General features: G+C 32.0%; 1 protein-coding gene across 1 annotated transcript; it reads right to left on the bottom strand.

The window, feature by feature from the left end:
• Positions 1-4060: 4060 nt before the first annotated feature.
• Prosbeta3 (proteasome subunit beta type-3) lies at positions 4061-20346 on the bottom strand. Its single transcript, XM_075353802.1, has 5 exons — positions 20188-20346; positions 15805-15921; positions 7474-7649; positions 6315-6587; positions 4061-4169 (listed from the first exon to the last, which is right to left on the bottom strand). Exons 1-5 carry the CDS (start codon positions 20188-20190, stop codon positions 4121-4123), a joined length of 618 nt encoding a protein of 205 aa, XP_075209917.1. The 5' UTR covers positions 20191-20346; the 3' UTR covers positions 4061-4120.
• Positions 20347-25470: the final 5124 nt, after the last annotated feature.

The following is a 25470-nucleotide window of genomic DNA, read 5'->3' as shown; positions in this document are numbered from 1 at the left end:
GAAGACATAACTTCCCTGAACGCCTTAACGTGGGACCTCCCGACGGATGCCAACATCCCCGCCGGAATGGTAGGCTTGGCCGGCCCGCCAAGGGAGCCGCTGGACGCGGACGCTACCTTCCCACTCCAGCTCGTCGGGCTTCAATCGCTCTGGCCGGCGGACTCAGCAGCAGGAGCCGGCGCAGCGTGGGATCGGTCGAGGAAAACCACCTTGGCCGCGCCAGCGAAAGACGACCGACACCCGTTCCAACACTGCGGGGCTCTGGGGGCCACCACTGCCACGCTGTAGTGGGGATCCAGCTACCGCTGAGGAGAAGCCCGGTCTGATTTCAATGGACGAGCCGCCAACTCCCCGACTACAGTCAAGTCGTCTTCGCCGGAGACCAGCTTTTGGGCCCAACAGCTCTTCTCAGAGCTAACGAAAAAAACAGCCCTTTTCAGGGCTACCACAAGATTATAAATTACAATGAGCTGTCGAAACCAATCGACAAAAACGGCTCTTTTCAGAGCTACTACCATAAGGTTATAAGGCGCCACGTGCCTTTGAAACCATTCGGCGACAAGTGGCGCCCAACTTGGGGCAAAGGTCATCTGGAGGAGAAGCCTGGACATAGCTACGCCTCTGCCGACAGACCTACACACAAGGAGCCTGAATGCCTGCAGCATTTCCGCCGGTGATAACGGCTACCTTCAGCGGCCTACCACATGAGGACCAGAACTGTTCCTCTCGTCTACAACTCAGCTACAAGAACAGATAGTCCCTGTTGAGCACTCTCGGCTGAAAGGAGAAGCTCTGTTCTGGGCAGGCAATACAAAGACCTACAACTCGATTGGTCCGAGTTCATCAACCGATTTCGGTATCAATATAATCGCCCGTAGACTACTACCAAGCTCTGGTCTCCACTTTACAGACAAGGAGCTAATTAATAGGCGGAGCTTTTACTGTTGCAGAAGAAGAAACTCATTCACCGACTAACTCTCCAAGGTACAATGTTGAAGGGTACTCACGAAATCCGCATTAGTTGTGGTGGAGCTCGCTGGATCGAGTAGTGAGCTTCAACCGGATATTTCCGTGGCTAGAACAAATTATAAGGCAACTATAAGTCATAGAAGTAGCTTTGCTTCGCGGTGTCATAACTGCTCGGAGCACCATTCCCACAGGGACTGCCCAATAAGAAAGTCGCAACAGGAAAACGAGTAAGGGTTCCGGCTGTGGAACCAACCATAGCCCTCGATCAAGTAGGCTCAGACAACCCTAGAATCATCGTCGATGTAGCAGGATGGCTCACGAAAGCAGCCATAGATTCTGCGGCCAACTTCAGGTCTGAAGCTGTTACAGTGGCAAGCCAATTCCAACACAGACATTAAGATAGATCTGGCATTGAATTCTACTTCCTGTCGTACCACGGGAGTGGTACAAATAGAGCTTCTCTGCGGCGACATGAAAATTCCCACAAAGCTTTTGCTAGTTCCGGGCTTCGGGAAGAAATCATCTTGGGACACGACTGGCTAAAGGAGCAGCAAGTCGTGCTGAACTACAATCGTGGCCGCCTCCATGTGGGTATGGAAACCCGCAAAACCGTTTTCGAGCACGATCGACCCGAACCTGCGGCATCGAAACTGGACTGGTCGGTAGTGAAAAGTACAGCAAACCCTGAGGTAAAGACAGTGTTGAGGCGGCACCAGGGACTATTTTTCAGCACTACCTTGCAACCAACTCGGTCAGCAGTACATGAGATTCGATTTAGGATAGGAAGCCGGTCGTTTCGATTACCGATATACCGGTACAGCGAAGAAAAGAAATGGATTATCTCTTATAGTCAATTTCTTTTCTTACAAGTACGAAATTGAAACAAAAGTTCAATCATCACAATGCATTGGCAAAGGATCTCCACGCCCCAAGAAAACACATCAGTCTTGATCCAATATCAAAATGATGCTGTTTGTTGTTTCGATTTTAAATTCTTGCCTCGAGGTGAAACAATGAACCATACCTATTAAGGCATTTTACAACGGTTACGTGAAAAAATTTGCAGAAAGAGACCAGAGTTGTGGCGAGACAGCTAACTCATGGTTCCTTCAACACAATGCGCCTGCACACTCAGCTTTGTCAATTTTGTGCCAAAAGTCAGATGACTGTACCTCCCTACTTGCCAGACCTGGCTCCTAGTGATCTTTTCTTATTTCCGAAATTAAAATCTGTGATAAAAGGACACAGTTTTAAGACTATTGATGACATTGAAGCAAATTTGTCACGGACCTTAAAGGCAGTTTCAAATGATGCTATCCAGGGTTGCTTTGTGAAGTGGAAACACTGCTCGGAAAAGCATGCGAGTAAAGGGGAGTACTTTGGACCAATAATCTGTAAAATTAATAATAAAAGTTCAATTATTTTCTAAACAGACCTCTTATATGAACTTTTTCCATTATTTTTACAAGCAGAATAGATTATGAAAGCCCTGGGGTGAGCCTTTGTAATACTAAAGCCCACAAAATAAAGTTCATTGAAAATTGTTTGTAATAAATGACTTTACCTTTTTCTAACGTGTTGAGTTTCTCACATAATTACTGTGTAAAGTTAAAGAAAAGCTTATACATGTCAAATTCTTATGTATTCTGCAAGGGATATATTTGTTAAAAGATAAATTGCTTTACTTACAAAATTTTTACCTCAATAATATGTTTTTTGTCTTAGGCTTTTTTCAGATTTTTTTATTATAGGCAACTTGCAGCTTCTTTCTCCAAAAAACCTGTAATCTTCGGTATGAATGATCACCTTCTCCTGGTATCTGGTTACCACCTCTTATACCCGAGTGAAATCTTTCTTGCTGCTGTTCACCGACAGTACAAGATTTTCCATTAAATAATCAAGATGAAAATTTAGGAAGTGTTTCTTCAATATGTTAACTATTTAAAGTTGGGTTCTTATTGTTTACTAAAAAAATATTTTTGCGCCTTCTTTAAACACATTCTATGCCTCTTTTTCAAGCTCCTCCATTTTGTTGGCTTTGAATATATAGGAATGTGAAAACACCTTTTAGTTTTACTTCTATCAGTCCTGAAAAGATGATACATTCAGTATTTAATACTCTTGCTTTCTTCTGATAGATTCTTTACAAACTGCTTCATTAAGTCAAGTTTCATAGAAAGTGGAGAAGGGAGGATTTGCATGGATCAACTAAAGTTTGGTGAAAACAAAGTGCGAAGTACACAAAAAATAACTATGATTAACTAATACATTAGTTATTTTGTACTATGATACTGTATTTAATCATCAGTTGAATATCGAAACATCGCTAACAATGCTGGACACCAAAAACCTCAGGTAATTTTTCAATAATTTTAAAGTTTACCAATAGTTTGTCACAGATAATGTGTTACTTCAAACTTTGATTTGCCACAGTTTTTTAACTGATACATATTCTGGTTGCTCTAATTTTTTTTTTTTTAAGAAATCTGTGCAGTTATATAAAATCTGTTCGGTAATGATAAAATAAGTTTATAAAGAATTTCAATACTTTAAAAATAAAATGTGTATAATTGCAAAAATATGTTAACATAATCATTACAATTTTAATTATTGTTAAGTTATGTATTTTATAAATAGTATAATTACTAATCATTTTTATTCTGGATTTTTAACTTAAGAAATGTCAACACTCAGGACGGGTAAGTATCTTTATATATAATCCCAACTTCAATCAAAAGTATTTTATTTTAAAAAAGACAAAAGACTCTTTACCAGTTAAGAAAGCAAATTAAAGAATATTAAAACCTACTGATGAAACATCTTGACTTTACATAGTGAGATTACACTAACACTACATTAAATAAAGATCTTCCTTAATGTTTGTCCAATGAGGGGGTGGCCCTGTCAGTTTTGCTTCATTAGCTATTGAATGTTGCACATATGATCTTTATGTAACATCAAAACAACTTAGGAGTGGAATAGCGATTGATAAATGAATATTTTAGATTTATGAGAGCTTAATTTGCAAATGTATCTTCAGGAACCAATGGGATATGCGGTGCAGACACAGATAAATGTAGAAAAACAGGGATTAAACTAAATAAAAATAATAATTGTAACGCATTTATTAATAAAAAAAAAATGAACAAGATTAATCCATTCTGGTCTTCAGAGTTTTTGTTGTGACCTTATCCTTTTCACTGAAACATAAAAAGAAGATTAATTGAAGCAAAATTTAAAATTAAAAAAAATTAAGAGTGAGAGTATTTAATTTAAAAATGTAAATTACACACAACATTACAACTGGAATCATGTCATTAGCACAATAAAAACAGATATTTGAATGAAAAAAGTTACTGGTTAGTTTTTTTTCTTCAGAAAAAGATGTCAATCAAATACATGTGTCTTCAGGAACCAATTTTTTTAAACTTTTAAAAAAAATTAATTTCTTATTTAATAAAATAGTATTTATCCATTTTTTCAATCTCATGTATTTTAAAAACCAGATAACTTGATTTTTTATGTCTGGTTATTTGTCCATTAAATTAAATAGAATTTTTTTTTATAAAATCAAATCAATTTTCAGATAGAGGTAAAGGTAATTTAGAACTTTTAAAATTTTATGTTATTCAAACCTACATATATGAAAATAAAAATATTAAAGGAAATTTTTCAATATTTATATTAATTAAATATTCAATTATAATTAAACAATAAACATTATGTCACTAGCACACTGCAGATATAACAGTTATGTGAACATGAAGTATTTGGTGTTTTTTAAGGCTTTTAAATTCACTGACTTTAACTGTGTATTTTTTTGTTTAACGAGAAAGAGCACTTAATTAAGCAGCTGCCCAAACAACTTGTAATAATTTTAATTAAGAGAGGTGGATCAAAAAAGAGTCACATCCTTGCCGTGTTCTTGAACTGATAGGGACATATAATGTCTTGTGGTGACAGCACTGGTTGTGCTGTTGTCTTCACGCTCCTCCAGCAGCAATTCTATATGACATTCAGTACATGTGTAGTGTCATTGTCAATATGGCGTGTCCTTTTGAGGTTTCGTTCAGCATAGAAGTGCATTCAGTAGTCCAATTTTTGTAGGCAAAAAATTACAATTGTTGTGAAATTCATTGCCAAATTGATATGGTACGTGAGAATGCAATGTCATGCCCCATGATCACACAATGGTGCCAAATGTTCAGAAACGGAAGAACAAATCTGAGTGACAAACTGCATGCTGAGTGTCCTTCAACTGCAAACATGACGGGTAATGCAAAACACATGAATGAAATGATCTTGAGTAACCAGTGCATTAAAATCAGAATTGGAAGTGAACTTAACATCAGTTGTGGTAGTATGTTTGCGATTATTCACGATCAGCTTGGTTACCATAAGATGTGTGCCACATCTGTTGACCGACAACCACAAATAACAATGTTTTGCATCTGCTCTTTCTTTTCTTTAACGTTGTTCCAGGACTGGTACACAGTTTTTGAAACAAATCATCACAGGGGATGAGAGCTGAGCACTTCATTACACTTTTGAGATTAAACGAGCATCACATGAATGGAGACACAAAGATTTGCCAGTCAAAAAAGTGAAAACATTCCCACATGTTTGAAAAATTATAGTGACAGTCTTTTTTGATTATGAGGAAGTTGTTTACAGTGAATTTATGCTCCGAGGAACAACAATCAATGCCAAATCTTACTGTGAGACTTTAATAAAATTGCGTACAGCCATTAAAGATTGAAGACCTGGATGATCGAGTGATGGGGTAATTTTTCTTCACGACAACGCTACTCTTCAATTTAGCTCATATAACTCCAAAAATTCAAGTGGGAAGTGTGGTCTCATCCACCTTACAGCCCTGACCTAGCACCCTGCAACTACCACCTGTTTTGTACTCTCAAGTGAGACCTGGGAGGAAAGCATTTTACTAATGATGATGAACTGAAGGAAGCAGTCCTTAAATGGTTGGAAAAAATTGGAAGAAATTTTCAGGAGTGGAATTAAAAAACTTGTCACAAGGTATGAAAAGTGTTTAGAAAAACTTGGTGATTATGTTGAAAAATAGATAAAAATATGTCGTTTTTGTTCAATAAAAAAAAATTGTCTTATAAACATGCGTTTGTTTCATAGAGGCGGTATAACTTTACTTTCTGATCGTACCTCATAATTGTAAGAAGTAATCCTATTTAAAAAAGTGAACAATGTACAGATGCTATCATGACAAATTTTCTAAAAAATGTGGCATGTCATATCTAAATTTCATTAATCCTACAAAATCATTAATATACAATGATTCTCAAAGTAAAATAAAAATGAAGTTTACTTACATAATGTGTACAATGGCACCCCAACCTGATAGTGCATCGCGATCAAAAGCATTGACAAGAGCTTGAGAGATGGTTTCAAAAAGTTCATCTGGACTCATATCAGGACGCCACAATAATTCACACATACCATACAGTTGGTTTGCACATGTTCCTTGCACCACAAAATCTTCAGTGCAATTGGCACAGCCTATTAAATCCATTGCACAAATGTACGGCTTAAATGTTTTAGGTTCTAAACCTGCAATAACAGGTTCAACAAAATAAGGCCCAAATCTGAAAAAAGTATATTTTTTATACACAAGATGTAAAAAGAAATCCCCATAAAAGCCAACTTATTCTAAAATACTTACCACTGCCTAACTGTAATGAGTATTTATTACTACAAATACTCAACCAAATTATTTAGATTGACATTCAAAAACACGGATAAATAATTTTTACAAAACACTAGACTCTGTGGTGTCAATATTTCTATTTTAACAATTCTATAGTACTCACAAAAACTTGGTATTATATCTAACCCGGGCAAATAATAACGGAGCTTTTTACTGTTTGTGAGACACAGTAGGTGTAAAAAAACATTGACACAACTGGGAACTGTAATATACCAATGCTACAGTGCAATAATTCCATATTGTGTACCAGTATTATAACCAAACACATCTTAGTAATCTAACAACTCTTGTATTCACCAAATTGTAATCTCTGTGTAATTTTATTTATCTATTTACAAAGATAAAACTAAGTCTCAAGTATCAAATGATTTCACAATATGGAAGGATGGCTTCAGAAAAAGCTCACGCTGAAAGATTAATGCCTTAAACCTGCAAGTAATAAATTTTTGTTTTAATGGGATTAAATATTTTTGAAGATCTTTTATTTTTCACTTTACTAATGACAGCATGTTATATACTTAACAAGTTATAACGAGCATGTTTAAGTTTCATTAACAACTGTACCCGTTGAAATTATGTTGAAAGTCCCCAATTGAAATACAAGCCTTCAATTTGACTGGAGGAATTTTAATTAAAATTGAAAGGAATTTCATAATTCCATTACATGATAATATAATAATGTTACATACAAATAAAAATATATACAATAAATAAATAACACAATTATAAAAATTAAACAGCAATACTATTAAAAAATTAACTACCTTCTTTCATAAAGCATATTTGAAACCATTGATGCAAAAATCTCTGGGCTCATCATACGACCCTCTTTTAATTCATACAGATTTTGTCTAAATCTCAATTTCTGACTAACTGTAATTGTGTCTGTTGCAAGACCAGGTAAACCCAAATACAGATGTGGTCCCATCTCAAAAATTTTCTGTAAAAAATAATCTAATTTAATATTCAACAGTTATAAACTAATATATTTTCTAATTTTAATAATAAAATTGCAAAACCCGAGCGATCATTTTCAAAAAAATATTTGATTTTCATACAGTAATCTTGGGGAAAATATTTATAATTAGAACCTGTAGTATTAGTCATGACTATCAATAGTAAAAGTTAGGTTACATTTTAATGTTTATTTTGCAATAATTATAAAAAAGTAATCCTGCTGAAAGTACAAATTTAAAAGAAAAATTCATCTGAGGTAAGACTTGAAATTTCTAGCATTTTTAATAGGCATATACACAGTAAAAGAATACAGGATGATGTAAGGCACTTTCAAAAAACACCATTCACTGATTCAAGGTAACTATTGTAAAATCTACAGATTTATGCAACAAAGGTGCTAACATAAAAATATTGTATATATAGGATATTTGAAGTATCAACACAAAATCAAATGGTGCATCTGCATAACAATTATCCAATCTCCTGTGGAATGGGTACCAATTTTTTCTAGAAGGCTAATGGAAATATCTATTGGGTAATGCTAGGTATCCCAATCCTTCCTAAAACAAAGAAAAAAAGTGAAATACAAAATAAACTTATAACAACAAACAGCTATCATTGGACTCAATGCATATTTAGGTAAATATAATTATTACTTATTTCTAGGCAGGGGAATAATAAGTCACCATGCTAAATCACCAGTCACCATGCTAAATCTGTATAATATGCAGCACCCTAGTAATTACTTTAATTGACAGAGATAGCAGTTCTGCCTGTGGGGCTGTCTGCCTTGGGACTCTTTTCCTATCTAGTGATATTGCAAAATACCAATAAGAACTTGGGGATGTAGCATTAGGAAAAATTAAGGGGCCTTTACTTCAAATTTCTAAATTACTACCTAGAAGAACAAAATAAGAGCTGACATTTAATACAAGAACAGGGAGATGTCCTAAAAATAAAAATAAATACAAACTGGCAACTTGGAAGGGAATTCAAGAATGCAGAAGTGTCCCAAACTTACGTGGATGGACTGCATCAGAAGTGATGTATGGAAGATTCAAGTGACTGCATACAGCTTTCAAAGCCAAAAACTTAAGGAAAAAGTAAGATCTAATAAGCCTCTTATTTAAAAAGCAATAAGAGATGCAACTTAATTGAGCCAGTATATGTTAACACACATTTTTCTACAGAAAGAAGTACACTAATTTGTTAATTTAGTATACCTCGTAGATTTTTTGATAGCTGTGACTGTGTAAAGTACTTGAGAAGCAAATGACACTGGTCAGAATTTCTTTCTCTGACAACATTGATTTACCGAATGAGTGTCACTTGATTGCTAAATATTGCCAGTTTTGGTGGCTTGGCGTGCTGATATGCAAAATCAACACTATTTTCGTTTAGTAAAAAGGTAACAAGACAACTCTTGAAAAGAGGTTATCCCTCCAGAAAAGAGGGATAACAAAAATTAAGAAATCTGCAATATTTTTGAAAACATAAGCTGTAATAGAGTACAACACATTCTCACAAACAACTTTTAATATGATGTGTCTACAATCAGACACATTCCTGTGCTTCTCCTTCCAACTACGAATTTTCTCTACTGTGAATGAAAAGGATTCCTACTGCTGCTACGCATGCATTTTAATAAATATTACAAAAATGTTTCGAGAATGTAGCTACTTTTAATGTCACATGATATAATTTTAAAAAATTAACCTAAGTCCAGCCACAACATAGCACGCCAATCAATCTTTACAAACAAACCATTAAAACTCTGTATAATTTATGTAATCTGAACATTGTGACACATGAGCAGTAGTAATTAATATTTGCAAATTTCCTCTCATTAATTACTTCTGTTTTTGTACACCACGTATCAAATGATTGCAAGGCATTGTGGACTTTCAAACAGACTTAGCCCGATTTTTATCAGGTCTTTTGTTACATTCTTGTATGCTTAAATTCTTTGTAGTGAAATCAGCTAATTAACTTCTACCTAGCAAACTAAATCTACTACAGACTGCATTTCACAATTGAATTGGTTTGTTCTTGACACATCATGCCATTCATCTAATGTTATGATCTTAAGATGATGGCTTACCTGTTTTTTATTAAACCAGTCTAATCTTTTCTTACAAAAATGCTTTTCTACTGTGTATAAATTTTTAAATTTGATGATTTAGACTTAATTTATTTCTTAATTTAAAGCACAAGTTACTTAAGCATCAAGAGACAACAATTTCATTTAGTCAGCATATGCGACTACCTCTGAAGAATGGGGTGCATTTCTCTCTCCAAATAACTAGAGCTCCGGTAGGCGCACTCCTGCTAGCCCATAGGTGCTGGTACCGAGGGTACTTCAGCGGATGGACTGAAGGGGAATCACGCCGAGATTACTAGGCTCAAAAAGCTTAGTCTATTACGGTCAGAACCAGTAAATAAATTACACCATGGTCCATACGGATAGGAACACAAATTACCAAATCTGTCCATAAATAAAACTTAAAATTTATAACCGCCATTAAATAACCGATGAAATCCGCCCGATAATAGAAAGATACAGCAACAAGAGACATTGTCCAGGCTCTGCGATCTGTAGGGAGAAATATTGAAACTCCCGCCATTCTTACGTTCCGTTCCGTTAAGCATCATGTTTAATTTGTTTTTTAAAGTAAACAATGAATAAAATGATCCAACAGATGGTTGGTTAAGAGAAGGATTATAATCATACTTAAGTGTAAGGCTAAAGGCTAAACATTTACAAATATTTCTATTTAATGGTTATGGATTCATTGAGCACTTTTGGATTTGTTTATCTTGAACTTCAAGTGAAAGGAAAACTGCTTTTACTTTTTCATTCCAATGTTATTAATTATTTAACCTTAATAAATATTAATGTCTATGTAATGTTTAGCTATATAGCAGAAATGTTTGTACTTAAGTTATACTCTTTTATAACCTCGTTAAGAAATATTTGAAATTATGTTAACATCTAAATTTAATGGTAAATCAAGATATATAGAAATGAAAGGCTTTTTTTAGGTTGACTAATCTACTTACAAAATAAATTGCTGTGTTTATGAACCACTTTCAGAACCTAGCTTTCACTAAATTTAACAAATAAATTAAAAAAAATAAAACTGAATGAAATAAAAATACTTACAACTATTAATTTTTATTAAAGTACACTTCACTTCATTAAAAATAAAACTTAATTTGTTGTAATAATAAAAAAAAATATATGAATAATTATTTTGAAGGTATCAAAAAACAAACACATAAAATTAAAATAATTGAAAGAATTTATACATTTTGTTTATTAACATTTTTTTTCAGTTATATTATAGTACACCATATATTTTGTTATGCCAATTTGTTCTAACCTTAACAACATACTGAAGAATGTTGTAAAAAATGTATAATTACCATGAACAAAATGCAGAAATAAATACACTAAACTTTGATGCAACTTTCATTAAATCTGTCTTTTTAATATAAACCTTAAAATTTAAGTATATAAACTTTCTGTATGAACAGTATGAAAGTATTTTCACAGTGTAATAATCAAATAGCTCGAACAAGTAAAGAACCCATTTATATCTCTGGTTGGATATAATATTTAGTGCTATATATGAAATAATTTTGTTCAGTTAAAACTCATGTCAAAGTTACTATAATTTGTTATTTATTTATTTATTTATTTTTTGTTTACAAGATGATAACTTGTAGAAATATGACAGATTGATTATGAATCAAATGTACAGTTATATAGTGTGGGTACACTAAAACCATTTTTATGGAATATAAAAGCAAGTAAAATTTTACCAGGTACTGTTTTGATCAGAGAGTTCAATTTACTACTAATAAAAAAAGGGGACTATGAGGAAGGGTGATATGGCTGGTTGGATGTCTTGAAATTTGCACTATTACTAACATGGCGTTAACTACATCTGATAAAAAAGTCTAGTGTTCCAGTTTGGGAATTGATTGCAATGTAAACAACCTGGCATAGTAAAATTTTATTGTCATGAAAACTAAACAAAAGCCTCAAATGAAACTAAATTACGGAAAATGGAACAGAAATGCTTTAAAGGACATGGATTTCAAAAGCTACAACAGTATATGAATTATGAATATGCCTGAAAAGATGAGAATGTGTTAGAATATGGATTTGACTAAGTGGTTCTGCAGGCAACATGATGGAAGTTATAGAGTACAACTGAAAAAAAGGATTATAGTATACAGTATTGTCCAAAAGCTAGAAGTAGGATGGATCAAAGAAATTAGAGAAGATATGAAAGAATTGGGAATTTCCCTAACCGACCTGCAGAATAAAACTGGAAAAATTACAAAGCTAAAAGACAAAAGCATTAGATTTAAACAAAAGACAGACAAACGACAAAATACAACGAAGAGGGTGTTTACGGATGAAGAAAAGAAAGCAAGATCTGAACGGATGAAGAAATACTGGGCAGCTCGGAAGAGTAAAATAACAAGCTTTTCTCAGAAAAGATCCAACTAAAATTGACTTAAGTGGTCCTATGTTGGCCGTAAAAGCGTAATAATAATAATACAGTATTGTGAGAATGAAGAAGAAGAGAATAACTGTTAAAAATATTATTTTATTTGTACTACTTTTTCTTTGTAAATGTAACTTTATATTTAAGTTGGTACTGCATAAAAGTATACTTGATGAACATTACAATGGTACTATTCTTTTTTTAAGCTGTTCAAATGTAAGGAATGTTACACAAAGAACTTAGTGTTCATGATTCTTTATACTACTATTGAATAATTGTTAAGTAAAATAATACAACTGATTTATTTTAATGTGGTAGCAGAGGTCTGTAATTATCAGAAAATTTTGAAAAATCATGAAGTGTTTATCAAAACTGAAAGTACCAAAGATGGCAACTGCTACAGAGGAAGATTTTATGCAGCAAATGTTTGCTGGTACGCATTACAATAAATGGAAATTTCATTTAAATCTGTTCTTGAAAATGAAAGAGGCCAGTGAAGTTATTAAGAAATTATTAAATTAAGAACGTTCACAAAATATTGCAGAAGCTATTGGCTAAAAATTGAAATTAAAGCTAAAAATTACATTGTTAATAGCATCAAGAATACTCAAATTGAATTAATTACTTTGTAAATGGCTGATAAAAAATGCTCAAAAAATTGGATGAAATCTATTTTGTAAAAACTTATGCAGCCAAATTACTGTGTAAAAGAAACTTATTGGATCTAAAAATGAATGAAAATGAAGATCCCACTGAACTTTTTTTTGTATTTTTGAAAGACCAGTAAAGAAGCCTCAAAAATGTTGGAGAAATTTTAAGTACTGAAGATGAATTAAATTACTTTTTACTAATGTTGCCTTTAAATTTATCACATATAATTGATATTACTGACGTGTTACCACATGCAGACAAATCTGTTGAGTAAGTAAAATCTAAATTAACATTGGAATTCAAAAAACAACAAACAATAAGTCATGTTGAGAATAATTTCCAAGCATTTAATTCTTCAACATCGTACACTAAATGTAGTCACAATATAGTAATATAACACATTATAGTAATCAAGGTCAAAACAGTGTTACTCGAAGGAGCTTATTAAGACAAACAGTATGCATAAAAATAATTCAAATATTTCAATGACAAGATGCTATAAATGTAACAAATTGAGACACAACGCTAAATGATAAAATACTTTATGAATATCCAAAAAGCTCAGAAATGTAAACTTTCAATACTCGAAGAAAATATACAACATACAAATGTGTTACAAAATATTAACCAAAAATGTTCAATTAGCTACCTTTAGTTATTTCTTCAGCAACTTATAAAAAACAGTATTGTAATAAATTAAAATGTTGATTAAACATTTTTTTTTAAATTAAATACAAATTACTTGTTTGATTATATTTAATATTTTAATTTTAATTTTTGAAACCAAGATGCTCCAAAAAATAAAACAATAATCAACAATTTAATGTTGAAATATTAGCATCACAATTTTGAAAAATATTTTTGAATTTTTTTAAATTTGGGAGCTCATGCATTAGGGGTCTTTTTTCATAACTAAAATATTTACTAAAAGTGATTTTAAATAAATTAAACCATTCTTTTCTTTGATTTTTTTTTGTAAATTTGGGAGCTTCCCATCAGAAAAGGGGTATTAAGTAATTTTGGTGGTTTACTGTTTAACAGAATACATTTTGAGCATTAAAAAATTTGAAATTGCAAAATCCTTTTTTCATTTTGTAGTTTTTTAAATAAATTTAAAAAAAATAACTTGTTAAAACTGTTTAAAAAATAAAATGATACAACCATAATTCTAAATAAACAAAATTGTAAAAATTTTATAATAGGTGAAAATTTTTGGTTTATCCAAAGAACAAGAGCTATTAAAAAATTAAGAGTTTTAAAATTTTAATTTCATGATTAACTTGCAAGTGGAAAGATTAAAATTAAAAAAAAAATTTTTTTGTTACCAGAGACCATTCAAGTGGCACGGGCAGAGATTTTTTTAGTGGTTTGATGGCCTATAATGTAGAAAATGTAGGTATAAAAACTCCCATTAACTCCTTTTTTGAAGCAGGATGTAGCCAAAAATAGATAAATATATAGTCATTTTTTGGCCAGAGAGGGGAAATGTTAATTAAGATTTTTCCATGATTTATGATCTCGATAAAAAAAATTCAATCTCTGAAAGAATTTTTTTTGGCTGAAGTGCCCAGTAAAGATTTGCAGCAATATTATTTTCACCAAAACATCCCTACCCCTTTTTTCAATTTTTGTAAAAGTTTAATACGACGTTCTTTACACCCAAAGGTAATACGTGCCTACCAAGTTTGAAGAAAAACCAGTCTATCGAGTCTATAGAGTAATAAGACCACTGATCAAAATACATATGTACAAACGCACAACCATCTGTTTAATAAGAATAGATTTTTTGGACAGGAGTATTGGAATAAATTGTTTTTGCAGATTATTTATATTTATTTTTTTAAATGTCACCTAAGGTGAAATTTAAAAAATAAAAAAGGCACATTTAAGGTGCCTTAAGGTACAAAAATGAAAAAAAGACCAATTTTTTACATATTTTTTTTTAACAGCTGTATATACATCCATTATAGCTGCAGCTGCCACAGCAGCATGTACTGTTATAGCCAGGAAAGGAAAAAGAATTAAAATGTAATATATTCTACAAAATATACTGACATATATGTGTTTGTCGATGACATCATTATTACCCAAGAAATAACAGTGCACTGATAAAGGTGCCGGAGAAGTTGGAGAGACTGAAAAATGGGACTGCTAGCAAATATGAATAAGATCATATTCATGAAAATATTAGCATCTCAATCAAAATGAGTTCAGCAGGACTGAAAAATTGTTCAAAGTGTTTTAAGGGTACTAAAAATGTCACCACCAGGATAGAGATCAACTGTGAGAAATGGGATTTCAGATATTATAAAGTAAAGGATAAAAGCAAGAATTTTGCTTATTTTGCAATGTGAAAACAGTCATATTTTGATGGAAACAAAGATTATTATGTAAAAGTCTGACATGACCAGTAGTTATATATAGATAAAAAATGAATCTTTTAAAAGAACTCAAGGTTTTCAAAAAAATATATATTTGGACTGGTAAAGGATAGAAATGAACAGACAAAATGAATTCAATAATTTGCATTTCATAAGGCACACTGAAAGAAAGAGTACTGATAGGATGTCAAAAAAAGATATCCAGGGAGTTGTTCAGTAGGAGAATATGGGTCAGAAAATGTGTTCGATTAGGTGAAGGAGGATTTAGCTGTGGTGGGGGAAAAGAATGGTAATGGCAGAATAGTGCCAGAAAAAATGGAAAGAAATATGCAATTAATAAAAAAAAAAAAAAAAGGTAAATATGTATGTTTTATTCATGTTTATTAAAAATTTACTTCAAATAGTTTTTTTGAAGAAGTAATTTTTATAACATTACCTAATAGTGAATATAATAATGAAATGTCAAAGTGATTCTATTGTAAAAAGAACAACAAAAAACCAATGCAGTAGATAGATGCTTATGTAAGCACCTACCTGATAAGAATGTCTAAGTACAGAGAAAAAAATTTCGACAACTCAATATTACCTGAAAGTCACAACCCAAAGTCTGAGTTTGTATTCCAAATCTGCGATCAGATGCGATGGCAACACAACCTTTACCCACCATAGCCACTACAGCACTTCCATTGTAAGAAAACACAGACTGAAAAATGTAACACAAAAAAATTACATGAAATACCAAAAATATATATATATACAATAAAAAAATCATGTAATTAATTCATTATTTATAAATACATGAAGTAATTACAAGAAACCATGAGAAATCTTTTTTTAAATTAATTATCTCAAATCACAGGAATGATTTGTATACATTTTACAACAGGTATACATAATTGCAGATAAAAAAGATTTAAAAATTACAAAGCTTATTCATAACACAGGGACCACTTCAAAATATAAAATATTTTTATCTGAGAATAATGAAGCAATTTAATCATACATCTATAGTTTAGAATACTAAATGAATATTACACCAATTAAAATCTTATAAAATCATACTTAAAAAAATTGCACGTAAAATAGATAATACATAGTTACTATGTACAATTGCACTGTTTTTTATTGGGTTATTATACAAGAATTTAACAATGTTTGGTCCATTATGGTAAGAAAATTACAGTACACTATTAATTCCTTAATGATAAAAACCAAAACAAATTTATTAAAATAAAATATTATAAAAACTCATGCCATACCACTTCCAGTCGTTTATGTGGTCATCTGTGAATGGCACTGAAGTTTTTACCCTAACATCAACTGTTGTTACTGCTGGAAGTTTTTTTTACAAAGAAACATATTTAGAAAAGGTAATGCAATTAAAAAGTGTACGGTATTTCTGATTATTCAATAGGCAGGCACATCATTGTTTATTGTATTAGTTTATTTTGTAAGTTAAATAAATACAACTGTTTCACATTAGTTAAAGATGGAATAAATATCTGTAACAAGGATTTATTCACTTAATATGTTATTCCCTTCAATTCCCAGAATTTTGATGTGAATTTGTACATCCAGAAAGAAAAATTATTCCTTAAATTAGAAAAAAATGATGGATTATTCCTTTTTTCATTTACCAAGTAAAGATTTGTTTATACCATACTACTCAAATCATTCTCTTGGAAGGGTACAAATGTTTTGCATATGAAGTAGATTTTGTTTTGATGAATGCACTACACTACATCAACTAAGGAGGTGCTGTCATTTTTAGACATATACAAATTAAGACTGTAATCACAGATTATATATCAAACTGTTACTTGGTTTAATCCAACATAAAATTCTCTCATTAGTTGCTATTTTATACAATATTATCAACTTTTTTAAAAATCATTTCTTTTATGTAAAATTTAACATACAACTACATGGCATGACTCTTAAACTATATTTCATTCTCTTCTCCCAAGTTGTTAATGTTTAAGAGTTACACAATTATATTTAGAAATGAAACTCAGAGACTGAAAGTATTGATTGTATTGGGGGAGTACCCCAAAAAATCAAAAATTTTTTTCTGTAGGCAAGTGGATTGGCAGTGCTGTCCTGCTAGGTACATTACTAGACACTTTCTCTGCTTAGTTACCCAGGAAGCATTCATGAGAAACCATCACAGAAGACAGAATGATTGTTTTCTTCAGTGCCTCCCAGTGTTCTCAACAATTTTGCTATGACAAACTTTAATGAGCAACATGCCAACATCAAACTCTGTTTTCTAGTTAAGAACGCAGTGGAAGAAACAATTTCGATGCTTCAGGAAGGTAATAGTAGAGGAGCTCTAAGCCGGCAAGAATTTATGAGTGGTTTGCCTGGTTCAGATGTGGCCAAATGTCACCCCTCGTACTGTTCAGGTTGCTCCTCCATGCCCATAACAGATTAAAATATTCAAGAAGTGCACAATGCCATATGTTTGATCGATGCATTGGAGGAAATAACAGGAATTTCCTGGAGTTCACGCCAAAGAATCCTAACTGAAGATTTGAATATGAGACATGTCATGGCAAAGTTTGTTCCACAACCACTTCCCAATGACCAGAGGGGGAATTATCTGTAAGTGTACCAGGAATTGAAAGAACAGACACAAAATGACCCGAATTTTTTGTCAGAAGTCATAACGGAGAATGAATCTTGGTGTTACGGCTATGACTCTGAAACAGAACAGCAATCCAGTCAGTGGAAGGCAGCTTCATCATCTAGACCAAACTAATGCAAAACAAGTGAAACCTAATGTGAAGTCAATGATGGTTTGTATCAAAGGAGTCTTGCTTGTTTTTATTTTTATTCTTCAGGGCACCACAGTGAACCAACATTATTATCTCCAAGTCCTGAAGCGATTGCGTGAGGCAATGAGATTAAAACACATTGTGACAATGGTTTCTCACCACTCTTACTCACCCAACCTAGCTTCCTGCAACTTCTTATTCCCAAGAATGAAGAAAAACCTAAAGGGAAAGCGTTTCCAGGGTACAGAAAAGGATAAAAAACTGCTGGAGGCACTTAAACAACATTAGTTCATAACAATGTAAAAAATGTTTCCAACAGTAGAAAAACCAATGAGACAACTGCATATCATCTAATGGACAGTATTTTAAAATGTTTTCAAGATGTTATCTTTAATTAAAAAATAAATAATTTTTTTTTTTTTACTTTAATGAGTTAATTATACTTTTTTATTAAGATTGTTGACTGTACTAAAACTTCAGTCTGTAATTGTGTAACTATAATAAATGCTAAATCACTGAAACATGGATCCACAAATCACAAATGAAAATATTTCTTACATCATAATGATAAAAGGCTCACTCACTAACACCAAAACACCAAAGAAATTATGAAAATCATTCAATAACGCTTATCTGTAAAACCAAAAACTAGATGTCTGGTAGAATAGAACATGACAACAAATGTCTAACAGATAACAGACGGACTATTACTAGTAACTTATAACATTTATTTCTTTTGAGTGAAAATATCAACTATCCTCGTATAAAAAAACTGTAGCAGTTAATGCAATACAAGCTGCCTTAAATATTATTATCAGATACTGATTAATAGTAGAATAAAAACATGATGTATAATGTATGTTATAAATTGGATAAGTAAAAACATAGTCAAACATTTTAACTATCTTTGTCTTTTAGATACATTCACCATTACAATGAAACACTTTATTGTTTTTCTCACTACAGATAAGCAAATTATACAGCTGTTACACTGATTTTATTAGAAATCTTCTTAGAGTAACAAGATATAAATATCCTAATTGGAAAAATATTAAACAAAACCCTAAATTAGTTAATAAAGCAAAAGTACAACTCTGATGGTATGCTTCAAATGTACACAAACAATATTATAAACATAATATTACATTTAAGATATCAAAAGAAAACCATCTCAAAAAGCTACTGAAACTTAGAATAAACTACCTCAAACAAACCATAAAAAGAAAACGTTTTCAAGAAGAAAGATTCACTGATAATAAAAGTAGATGTTACTATCACCTTCATACAATTTCTATATAAATATATATATATATATATATATATCAAGATATAAGTATAATCAACAGAAAGCTAATTAATTAAATCAAAAGTAAAATATGTAATGTATAAAGCTACAAGAGTGGTAATGATACAAATTTCAAAAACTAATTGATAGATTTTCTCTTGCAAGATGAAACACATGAATATAATGTATTATTGTTTTACAACAGAGAGCGAACAATCGTTTTAAAACTTTTAATTTATAAAAAAGCTATTAATTTCTTGCTTAACACTATCATAATCTTCCAAATGCTTGTTTCACTCATAACCATATGAAACACAAGTAAACTACAGTAAAGTTGGTTTTTTAAGAATACTGATATTATACATCCAGTTTGTACTGAATAGAAAGGTATCACCAATAGAGCCAACATTAATACTACCAGCATTTCTGTGTTGACACACAAAATAATATCTTTCTTTTCTTCATCTCATTGAAGAAAACAATGGAAAATACTTCCACTCTTCACCTATGTGGTAATCCTAGTATCAAATGCTTATTCCAGAAAACGTGCATGGCATAAGCGAATGGTGTTTCTTCTCGCTGCAAAAGCGATATAAAGCATCATGACAAACATTTAACAAAAATAATTTTAATTAATTAGATTTCGCGTCATTAAAAATTTTACGCGGATCTTTGAAGTACAATCTCATTAAAATGGATGAAAGAAAATTTTCAATTTCCTTTCCGGAGACTATTCTCTTAAAAACGTTTACATAAGAAACCAAAAAGAGTGGTAAAATAAAATAAATTTTAACTGTTTAGTACAATTCTGTACACATTAAAACTAACCTGCAAGCACAACGTAATCGTTGTGCTTGCAGTAATTAGTAGTCAACAATATTCGATAAATATCCTTTTGAGTACTTACCATTTCCAAATGTTTGTAAGGCAACTGGCTAAGTTGATAATGATTTAAAATAATTCGGCTTAAAGAATATTATAAGGACTACACTTAATGACTTGCAGAGTAGAGAATCACACCGAAGTTGTTGATGTAATCCAGTGGTGCCAACTCAGACTTCTGAAGATGGTATAGTAGGAAAATTAATTGTACATTTTTATTATACATTCATGTCTTACGATCAGAAGAGTTCTTTGTTTTTGTAAAAACTTTCATATGTATTATGTTTTCCATTATTATTTTTCTTTTAATAAAACATTAAATTTAAATTTACTTGATTTGTAATGAATCAGCATAATTCCATTCTGCTATTAATTTTTGCATTTTGTCACATGTGAAGAAGCAATTATCAAAAAATTGTAAACTTATCTTTCGGTTACATGCTAACTGAATAGAATTTTTTTATGGGTTGTCATAGAAACGTAACAACATCTTATTTGACTTTTGTGATCGACTTAATACGAAAACGATCTACAAAATTAAAAAAAAAAAATTCATTTTAGCACGCCGGAAGGTGGAGGTAGATTTCAGCAAGACAACGTATGGGTAGGCGAACTCTGATTGTACGAGCTCGTATCAAACATTACTTTCCATGTTTTACGGACAGTACGTTTTCTCATGAGACTACAACCTATTGCTAGATTTATCAAGACTTCCTTATGATTTTTCCTGAACTGCTTGACAACACACCTATTTCAGGATTAGTGGGACGTTCTAGGTTTGTCTCTTTGTATTGATAAAAAAAGACAATGTTTTCAGAAAGTTTTATTTAAAAACATGTATAAATGTAACAACAGTGATGTTGAGACGATGATTTGAAAGTAATAGGCTTATATTACCCACGTAAAATATTGTCACTTGCAAAAATTAAAATATACACAATACTAAGTCTCGGCAGTTAAAAGCGTTAAAATTCGCTCAATACGACAACGGTTTCAAACGTAAACAAGTTTCACATGTTTAGCATACGGGTAGCGTTTTCTTATAATTCCAGCAATGTTATGGTCATCCCATGCCGTAAGGATGGTCATATCAAAAATCGTTTCAGACAAAATTTTTAGGTTATATTTAGAGGACTAACGACTACTTTACACGGATTCGATCCTGTGCCTAGTAAGAGAGCTACGGTTTTTTTTTGTCCTTGAAACCCCATTTTTTCCGCCCCAAAGGCATCTTTTGCCCGTATTTAAATAATAGTAGGAACTTTTAACGAATTCGATATTTTACTTAATAAGAAAGTTATAGCGATATTTGGTTTTTTTCGAAAAAGCCCCCTCATTTCCACCCGCATGGTCCAATTCTGCCTATTAACGGAACTCGACCGAGATTTTTGATAATGTACGGCAGTAATCGTTCCACAAGAAAGTGAAATTTATATGCAGAGTTATTCAGGAGGATAAGGCAATACTTTGACAACTCATTCTAGAGGCTAAAAATAAGAAAAAAGTTCATATAAACATAGGTCCGAAACGCTTCGTTAGCGAGTTATGCATGGTGAAAGATTTCGCCCCAGTTAGTGTTCCTCCGGGTAAATTAAAGCTTTCTGAAATTCTGGGAAGGTCAATTAAGAGGCAAATTCAATTGTTTCTTATGGTTTAAGAGCTGGGAAATCGAAAAAAATAGGCCCCAGAACTGTATCTCTCTTAGTTTCTAAGATATCCCATGTAAAACACCAAAAATAGGGTCAAAAGACACATTTTTTTTTACGTTTGACATACAATAACGTTGTTAAATTGGCAATAAATCATACATTTTTTAAACATTCTGCAAAAAAAAAGCTTCTCTTTGGTCTTATCTTAACTATGCAGAGCTTTAGTTCTATATTTAGCTATATTATCGAAAATGATTATGATATTCATGATTGTTTTTATTTCTAAGAATCATTACTGCGTCTCTAACGTACACAATTAATGACACTATAAGGAAATCAAACATACTAAAAAAAACATTCCTTACAAATCATTTCATAAGTTTTAACGCATTTGATGTCAATAGAATCTAATTTGTCGAAGAAAATAAATCGTTACAAAATATTATGATCATGATGAATAGTGATGTAGAGAACAATTAACTTATTAAAAACCAACGACTTACCGTAATTTCAAAATTAATTACATTGTAATATTACACTATCTCCAAATTGGTTCCATAAATATTTTTTACTAGTCTCACTAAAGTAAGATATTATCTAACACACAACATACGTAATTTCTTTACTAATTACACTATTTCTTCAACTCCAATCAGTATTTCCTACTCTTCGTCTTCACTGTCGTTCATGAAACTGTTGGAACTGAAATCAGTTTTGTGTAATTTTACAACAAAACGCTCGGAAATTTCTCTAACATCCGTTCAAGTTTTAAATAATTTGTCTCGCCATTTTCTATTCTTTTGCAAACTGCCTTCCAGAAGTTTACATTTATTGTAAACTAAATTTTTCTTCCACCAGTTCTATTGTGTCTTTTAAATTGAATTTTACTTTCTTTTGGGCAATGTAATTTTTAACACTCGCCCAAATATTCTCAATAGTATATTTAAGTCGAGATGATAAAGTGGTAAATTAATAACAGTTCTTTTTCAGCAAACAAAGAATCTATTTTGTATATTTTAAATCGCCGGTTACGTAGTTTTATCAGTGTAAACATTACATATGAAAATGGTATCTTATTTTTAATAAGCCAAACGATCATGTCTTGTTTTTTGAATTTGAATTCGGTCGAAGCTTGATCTATTTGAATAATGTAGTACGATGCGTTGTCCATGACCATTTCAGATCTCTGTGACAGATTCAATAGAAATTGAGTCAAAACAATAATTGTACGATTTTCTTCTCTTTACTGCGTTATGGAGCACAAGTAATGCAACATTTTATTTTTTTAAATTTTTTTTTGTCTTGTCATTTGTCAGTCATTTGAATGGTTTGATGCAGCTCTCCAAGATTCCCTATCTAGTGCTAGTCGTTTCATTTCAGTATACCCTCTACATCCTACATCCCTATCAATTTTTTTTACATATTTCAAACGTGGCCTGCCTACATAATTTTTCCTTCTACCTGTCCCTCCAATATTAAAGCGACTATTCCAGGATGCCTTAATATGTGGCCTATAAGTCTGTATGTTCTTTTGGCTATATTTTTGCAAATGCTTCTTTCTTCATCTATTTGCCGCAACACCTCTTCATTTGACACTTTATCCACCCATTTGATTTTTAACATTCTCCTGTAGCACCACATTTCAAAAGCCTCTAATCTTTTCTTTTCAGGTACGCCGATTGTCCAAGTTTCACTTCCATATAAAGCGACACTCCAAACATACACTTTCAAAAATCTTTTCCTGACATTTAAATTAATTTTTGATGTAAACAAATTATATTTCTTACTGAAGGCTCGTTTAGCTTGTGCTATTCGGCATTTTATATCGCTCCTGCTTCGTCCATCTTTAGTAATTCTACTTCCCAAATAACAAAATTCTTCTACCTCCATAATCTTTTCTCCTCCTATTTTCACATTCAGTGATCCATCTTTGTTATTTCTACTACATTTCATTACTTTTGTTTTGTTCTTGTTTATTTTCATGCGATAGTTCTTGCGTAGGACTTTATCTATGCCGTTCATTGTTTCTTCTAAATCCTTTTTACTCTCGGCTAGAATTACTATATCATCAGCAAATCGTAGCATCTTTATCTTTTCACCTTGTACTGTTACTCCGAATCTAAATTGTTCTTTAACATCATTAACTGCTAGTTCCATGTAAAGATTAAAAAGTAACGGAGACAGGGAACATCCTTGTCGGACTTCCTTTCTTAATACGGCTTCTTTCTTATGTTCTTCAATTGTTACTGTTGCTGTTTGGTTCCTGTACATGTTAGCAATTGTTCTTCTATCTCTGTATTTGAACCCTAATTTTTTTTTAAATGCTGAACATTTTATTCCATTTTCTAGGTCTATAAACGCCAAGTATGTTGGTTTGTTTTTCTTTAATCTTCCTTCTACTATTAATCTGAGGCCTAAAATTGCTTCCCTTGTCCCTATACTTTTCCTGAAACCAAATTGGTCTTCTCCTAAGACTTCTTCCACTCTCCTCTCAATTCTTCTGTATAGAATTCTAGTTAATATTTTTGATGCATGACTAGTTAAACTAATTGTTCTGTATTCTTCACATTTATCTGCCCCTGCTTTCTTTGGTATCATTACTATAACACTTTTTTTGAAGTCTGACGGAAATTCCCCTTTTTCATAAATATTACACACCAGTTTGTATAATCTATCAATCATCAGGTCGATTATGTAAGTATTAGATCCAGTTATTGGATATAAAAAAAACGTATACAATGTTTTCAGAAAAGTACGTGAACACGATGTTTTACGCTCAGAGTACTGAATTCACTTCAATTAGTTTCGTGATGTTCTTAAAGCTTTCAAATTTGCTGAAGGGATTTAACGTATCACCGATCGCTTTAGAAGACGAGTCTGAATTTATTTAAAACTTTTTCTTGTCCTTTGGCTTCTTTCTTCACAAAGTTATAAATATTATTGCGGGTTTACACTACAATAAATTAAATTTACGAACAATATAAATAAAGTTAACTGAAAAATAACTTTTTTTTAACAACACTAACACTATTAATAAACTTATTAACAAATAACAGCTGCGAACAAAGTTCGATTATGTAAGTATTAAATCCAGTTATTGGATATAAAAAAAAGTATACAATGTTTTCAGAAAAGTACGTAAACACGATGTTTTACGCTCGGAGATCTGATCTCAACTAAGTTGTTTGTCCCTCATCACAAACTAATTGCTATGATGCTATATTGCATCCAAAATGAAATCTTGTAAGTAGGGAAGAATGGGCATACTGCATCAAAATCCAAGATGGCGGATATCCGCCATATTGGACCCGCCATGTTGTATTCAAGATGGCTGCCTTCCGCCATCTTGGATCCAAGATAGCGGTGGTCGGCAATCTTGGATTGTGAAGTCATTGATGCAGTAGCCTGTCACCACTATATTGGAATGTCCCTTTTTCCGTTTGGGAATTTCCCTTTTCCCTTAGCGGGATATTTGAAATTCTGCAGGGATACCAACTTGAGTAATATATTCGCTTTGAATATTATTTATAATAATTAATTCAAAGGTTGGTACCGCTGTTGATCAGCTGTTGTGTACCGGTCGATTTGAATTAAATAAATAAATAATATTCGAAGTGAAAAAAACCTCGATATCGTTTAATTCTAAGAAACGATCATGC

The sequence above is a fragment of the Lycorma delicatula genome, chromosome 1 (assembly GCF_047948215.1).
Source record: "Lycorma delicatula isolate Av1 chromosome 1, ASM4794821v1, whole genome shotgun sequence".
Lineage (NCBI taxonomy): Eukaryota > Metazoa > Arthropoda > Insecta > Hemiptera > Fulgoridae > Lycorma > Lycorma delicatula.
This window is presented reverse-complemented; position numbering and strand designations above follow the sequence as displayed.

What these genes read in the sequence shown, in the direction of transcription:
- Prosbeta3 (XM_075353802.1), bottom strand. An exon ending in CTTTGGGTTGTGACTTTCAG is followed by an intron (nt 7,650 to 15,804) that starts GTAATATTGAGT and finishes TATTTTTTACAG; the next exon opens with AAAATTTTTGAGATGGGACC. An exon ending in AATATGCTTTATGAAAGAAG is followed by an intron (nt 6,588 to 7,473) that starts GTAGTTAATTTT and finishes TACTTTTTTCAG; the next exon opens with ATTTGGGCCTTATTTTGTTG.